The following is a 6,358-nucleotide window of genomic DNA, read 5'->3' on the forward strand; positions in this document are numbered from 1 at the left end:
AGTGGGTTATTTCTATAGAAACTGAACTGTACAGTATTAAAATTCCTTGGCTTGTATCAGAATTTTGCATCAGCATAAGCTTTTGGAGATGTGCTTAAAAATGGAATTTAAATAATATCTTCTCTTGGTGTTACCCAGTTGCCAAAGTTTATTGATTTGAATGATACTTGTTTGTAAGATGGGGGCAAAACCAGTCGTCTTGTTGTCACAGTTGTTTTGTGCAGCTATTGATGTGATGAAACAATTTCATTTGTGGAATACTGTAAAGCAGCAGCTGCCTAATGGAAATGAAATACTTTAAGAAATTGCATGCATAAAAGCTTCTAGGTGTTTAAACCTCTGGTCAAATGAGACAATTTATAATGTTAACAAACTTAATTCCAGAACAAGTTGTATCACAATTGGACCTGTCACTATACTACAAGTAACTGTCCCTCATGATTCATTATGACCCACCCTGCTTGACATGTGGACTGAGTGCAAGCAGAGTGTGGAGAGTGAGCTGGGAGAGGGGAGATAACAGAGATAAATCTAAATTCATTCTGGAAGCAGTCACACTCAATGACATATTCACTGACTTCTTCAACAGCTCATTTGATAATGTTCTTTCTGCACTATTCATTTTTCTGAAAGATGAAAGCTGGCTGAAGATCTCATCTGCTCACTGATGCAGGGAGAAGATTTGAAATTAGCACAAAAATAAAAAAAGGGAGGGGTGGTTGGTGTGGAAAGCAAGCACTTTCTGATTAACAGTTTCTTGGTCCTGACAGGGAAGGCTAAACACCCTGCCTTTTCAGGTCACCTTTAATTAGATATGCATTATAATTCTACAATATGTCAATGGGCTGGCTCTGTCTGGCAGAATTGTGCTTAGAGAAGGGGGAATACATTAATCACAATAATTAATTGCTTGAAGAACAGAAACATTGTTTTCTGTCTCAGCTTGTAAAATGATACATATTTATATAAATTTTTTATTACTGTTCTACAAAAGGCTCAATCTAGGAGGTTAATAACATGATTGTAGTAAGAGTGCAAAAAGGGTCAGTAATTCTTGGCCTTGTATAAATTCCTGGTTTGAGTTTCCTTTTTTTTTTTTTTTAAAGTGAGGAAGTAAGGGGAGGAGGAGACAATGCTAATTGCATTAGCCAGCCAGAATGTTATATAGTTCATTACTGGAAATGAGAATTAAAACATCAGCTAACTGCTTTTCTCCACTGGTACTGAAAATATACTACACCTGCTTCTGCTGATTTGTCCGACTTGTTAATTATCCAGAAAAATCTGGGTCAGTATTTTATGACCAAATTAGTTACCAGCTAAAGATTACAACTTGCTTGCCAAAAGGAAATTAAGAAGTGTCATATTAGGTAGGGATAAAAATAAAAATGTGATACTCACTTACTTGAGGAGGTTGCCTTCAGAAAATGCTTTAAAATAATGCTTTCCATTAAATCTTCTTTAAATTTGACTAAGAATTTAGAATGCCTGTTAACATTTCAGAATTTTCAAGAAAGTTTATCAGCTCAGAAAAGTGCCTGGTAGCTCATCTTTGCACGAACACTAACAGCCCCAGCATGTGCACCTGTAACCACACGAACACTGCCTCAGCACTTCTGTGTCTTTTGTGCACACATGTCCATATCAACATTAGCTAAAAAAAAAAAAAAAAAAAGGCAAAAGTGGCAGAGTCACAGAACCACATGCTTATTGGTACACAATGCCTAACTCCTGGATTAGTCAAATACTCGTTTGCTTAATCAGCACTCCACACTCCAGACCCCCATTCAGATGTTATCTTTGCCTGCCCTTACTGTTCATATGACTCATTTGTTTTCCCTGATCACGTCAACAATCTTTCCTGAATAAATTAATCAGTCCTCTCTCCATCCAATAAACCTTTTTTATTTGGCAAATTCATAATTTCTTTGATCCAACACCCACTTTTCTCCCATCCATAAAAGAGGGAAAAGAGGGAAAAGAGGAAAAAGAGGGAAAAGAGGGAAAAGAAAGGAGATGAGAGGGGTGCATGAAGGGAATTCAGTGAATCACATACCTACATGTATGTGGTAAACCTGCCTCTAAATCAGGAGAGAGGAAAAAATACAAACAATTATATTCCAAATCTGTTTGACATTTTCTAAATGTACTAAACTCCCTTAAAACTTGTAAATATTACAGGTATGTTTTGAGAGGCTTCCAAAACATTTGTCATTAATACAGCTGTCTACATTTCTGTTCCTTTTCGTTCTAGGCAGTTTAGGGTTTTTTTTTTTTCTCTGAAATCATGACAGAGAGTTATATAGCATAAAATCTTTAATACTACTACTACTCCTTTATCTGAAATGCAAAGATCAAATAAATAGCCCACAGAATAAATACAAGTAAAGACAGAAAGAAGATAGCACATTAGATCTTCAGATGGAGTAAGTAAATACACAACTATAAAGTATAACTCTATGTGAAGCTTATATAAGAAAAATAAATAAATAAATGAATAAACAACAGAATGTGATCCATAAAATTCCTCCCCTCCAGAAAGACATATACTTATGTACAAAAAGAATGAGATATTAAGTACTTTTCTATGAAAAAATAATAAATTTTTATTATATTCCAGATAAGTCCAAAATTTCATAAAAACAGACATTCTAACCGAATGGAATGTGGTTATATTTTTACCCTTGAAACAGATAACAATAATATACAGGACCAGGATAGACTGTTATTCAGCAATGGTTCTTTGCAAGACGTAAACTGAACAGTGACAGTGCCAGTCATTTAAGTATTTTTTATTAATGTAACATATTTCCAGTCATATTAAATATTTTTAAAAATAAATTTAGGGCTTTTCTCTCTATGTTGTCTACCACCTTATGTTGTCTCATTTTATACATGGCAAATGAGCCTTAAATGTTGTCAAATAAATTGCTACTGTTATGTATTCATTTTTAAGGATATAAAAAAGCTTGCAATACAGTGGAGATTCAGATTCAGAAGTTGGCAGATACTTCAGAAGTCATGACATATTCCAAAGGGAATCACTATGAATATTTTTTATACATGATTGTGAGACTGAATCTGCATTAGTTTGGTCTCCTATGTGTTGCCTAGAAGGCTGTGAAAGGGAAAGTTTTTCTGATCTAAAGGAACAGCAAAACATCCAAACAAAAAATTCTATTGCAGCAGTTACTCATTTCAGAAAAAAGATATGTAAAAGTGAAGTTTATTAAAAGGAAATCTCCTTATTAGAACAACCAGTGAGAATTTTAAGGATATCATGGAGACTATTTATTTAGGCAACATCAACATAGAGGTTTAAAAGAACAAAGGAAATTCATCAGTCTGACATCTACAGAAACTCCTAGAATGGGCAAACAGACAAAAATAGAAAAAAATGCATGTAAGCTTCTAGATGTAAGCTACTAGAATTGTTAATAGAATAATTTCAAACTAAATATTATTAAACATCCTTTAGGACTTATACATGAGAAATGTAATAAGAACAGTTGACAAACATTATGCAAGGACAGAAAAGTCATAGTAGCTATTTGCACCAAAATGCAAAAGGAAGGAGCTGGAGAGGTTTCACTAAAAGAGCTTTTCTGACGAGTTTACTGACAACAATGTAGAGAGTGAAAGTCCCAGAAGGAGTGGACTCTCTTGAAGAGGCGGGGCAGCCGAGGGGACACCGGCAGGGCTCTGTCCATGAAGACCTCTTTCAGCCTCCCTAGAAGAGCAGTCTTCTGAGCTGAGCTTGCACTTCCTCCAGCTCCCGCAGTGCCTTGGCGTGGGCAGCTGGATCCTGCCCCAGGCCCTGGAAGAGGTTGAGGGGCTCAGCCGCCTGCAAGGCTGGGGGCAAGGCGATGTCCTCGGGCATGTTCTCATTGCCAAGGAAGAAGTGGTCGAGGCGTTTCTCCTCCAAGCACTTGCGCAGGTCCCACATGAGATCCTGCAGCCGCGAGACCAATTCCCTGCTTGTCCAGCTTGCCGGGGGCAGGGTGTTGAGGAGGTGCATCCCAACGGTCTTCAAGGTCTGGGTGGAAAAGCTTGTGCCCTCCAGGATGCCGGCGCAGAGCTGCAGGCATGTGAGGTGGAAGGTGTCCTGCGGGGCCTGCTTGGCCACGTGCCTGAAGAACTTGGCCTCGGCCACGGCATAGCTCTCTGCCCACGTTGTGCCCGGGATGAAGCAGCCGGGGTGCTCTGCAACCTGGCTGCTCAGGAAGATGTCCGAGTCGCCTTGCTGCACCCCGAACATCAGCTCCACCAAGAGGGATCTCCCGCAGGCATTGGTCAGCTGCAGCTTGCAGGAGCGGCGGGAAGGCAGCACCTTCATGCTGTAGTGATGCCACTGAGCCATCTCCCCCCAGGCTGAGCTCACCAAGGTCTGGACCCAGCGGGCCATTTTCTGCACGTCCAGGTAGAAGCCTGGAGGTGCAGCGCTGGTGCAGAGGTCGCTGAGGAGGTTGGAATCCTGATTTGTCCTCAGCGCCTCCTCGGGCTGGTGCACGAAGCAGAGCATGTTCCCCACCCCTTGGCCCCTCCTGCAGGTGCATTGGAGCTGAACACGGACGCGGCTCTTGGCCGGCATCTTCTCCGCAGAGCCCAGCTCTAGGTGGAAGGTGTGCCCACGGGGAGGCTTCAGGGGCACAAGCAGGCGGTAGACCGCATCATGCCCCCGGGGATCCCAACCTTCAAAGGCGCTGCCCACCCCGATGGCTGGCTCCAGCACCGGGAAGAAACTGTTGGCCAAGCGCGCTTGGCAGACGCCAAGGAGGTCGCTCACCAGATCTTCCGCCACCCGGCGCTTGTAGGCCACGCTCACCAATGCCCCATGGACGCGCTTGGCCCAAATCTTGACCAGGTGCCCCTTGTCATCGGAGTCCTCTCCTTTGCTGTCTTCCTCCTCGTCCTCTGTGCTGCCGCAGGAGGTGGTCTCCTCTTGACAGCCGCTCTCTGGCTGACGGCTCCTTTTCCTCAGCCAGCAGCAGAGCCCCAAGAGCAGGACGAAGACGCCAGCAACCGCCCAGAAGTGCCAGTGCTGAAAGGGAGCCAAGAGCAGGGCGTTCCAGGCAGCTCTGCTCAGCTCCTCGTTCCTCTGCTTCAGGCTTCTCAGCCGCACAAGACGGAGCTGAGTCGCCTCCTCCTCCCGCAGCCGCAGGTCCTCCTGCGTGTCCTCTTCCAGCTCAGGGCCCACCATCGGCAGGCGCAGGAAGAAGCTCAGCAGGAGCAAGACGCGGACCGTCATCGAAGCCATGGCCTTGAAGCGCACTCGCCGCTGGCCCAGGCCGTACTGGGGCAGCTGCCTGCTGCCGCCCTTTATAAAGCCCCCCCCCCATTGTGACGCGTCCCCTGGGGTGTCCCAGGCGATGGAGGGCATCACGGGCACGTGGCAAGCGGCCATGCCCTTCGGCCCCCCCCTGGCTCAGCCAGAGCCTTGGAGAGAGTGTTCTAAGAAGTTTGTCTCCTCCTTGCTGAGCCCCTTCTCTGACTGGGAACAGAGAGGAGAACACCGCCTGTGCTCCTCATCCTTCAAACCTTGCTCTGAGGGACAGAGGGTCTCTGTGCATGGTTAGAAGTGGTCTAAACGCTCCCCGGCTCTGGGGCAGCTGAGCAGTCAGCACCCAATGCCAGCGTTCCCCCAAAATCTGATGCACGCACACTCAGAGATGCAACTTTTGTTCAAACCAACCGAGTTTATTGACAACTATGGACATCGTGAAAGTCCCAGAAGGAGCGGACTCACTTTGAAAGTGATATATGCAGAGAACTAAAAAGAAAAAAGCCTAACTGTGCCTACCTTGTGATGGATGCTAATTTAGCTATAACCAGTCAGGAAGAAGTCATTGGAGATCTTGCAATGGTACAGCAGCTAAAAAGACAAATAGAACATTAGGAATTATTCGGAAACCATTAAGAGCTTAGGAAAGAAACTTTATTGCTATTAAAGAAATGCATGGCATTCCTGAAATTCTGGTCGCCCCATCTCAAGAAGGATACAGTAGAAGTAAAGAAGATGTAAGAAGGATAGCAGAATGATCAGAGATCAAAAATTATTTCCATTTGAAAAGAAATTAAATGGACTAATCTGCAAGGAAATGGCTACAAAGGAATGCCGTAGAGATACATTTAAGCATGAATGATATGCAGAAGGGAACTGGAAATTATCACTCAATGTAAGAAGTGAGAAGTATCCTATGGAATGTTCAGCTGCAAATTTTAAACAAACACAACTTAGCACTTTTTTACGTAAAATGTAATTAAACTATGAAACTCATCACCAAAGGATATTGTGGAATTGGAAGGTATAAATGGTTTTGAAAAGCTATTAGGCAAATTAATGAAAGAAGCATTTATT

At 43.3% G+C, this 6,358-nt stretch overlaps 1 protein-coding gene across 1 annotated transcript; it reads right to left on the reverse strand.

Moving 5' to 3' along the window:
- Positions 1–3,679: 3,679 nt before the first annotated feature.
- On the reverse strand, positions 3,680–5,404 carry LOC106888070 (inositol 1,4,5-trisphosphate receptor-interacting protein-like 1). The gene has a single exon (XM_014942086.1). It carries the CDS (start codon positions 5,402–5,404, stop codon positions 3,731–3,733), a length of 1,674 nt encoding a protein of 557 aa, XP_014797572.1. The 3' UTR covers positions 3,680–3,730.
- Between the last annotated feature and the right edge of the window lie 954 nt (positions 5,405–6,358).

The sequence above is a fragment of the Calidris pugnax genome, unplaced genomic scaffold (assembly GCF_001431845.1).
Source record: "Calidris pugnax isolate Ruff unplaced genomic scaffold, ASM143184v1 scaffold112, whole genome shotgun sequence".
In the NCBI taxonomy this organism is placed as follows: domain Eukaryota; kingdom Metazoa; phylum Chordata; class Aves; order Charadriiformes; family Scolopacidae; genus Calidris; species Calidris pugnax.

Excerpts from the sequence above, each read along its gene's own strand:
- LOC106888070 (XM_014942086.1), bottom strand. The coding sequence starts at position 5,404 with ATGGCCGCTTGCCACGTGCCCGTGATGCCCTCCATCGCCTGGGACACC.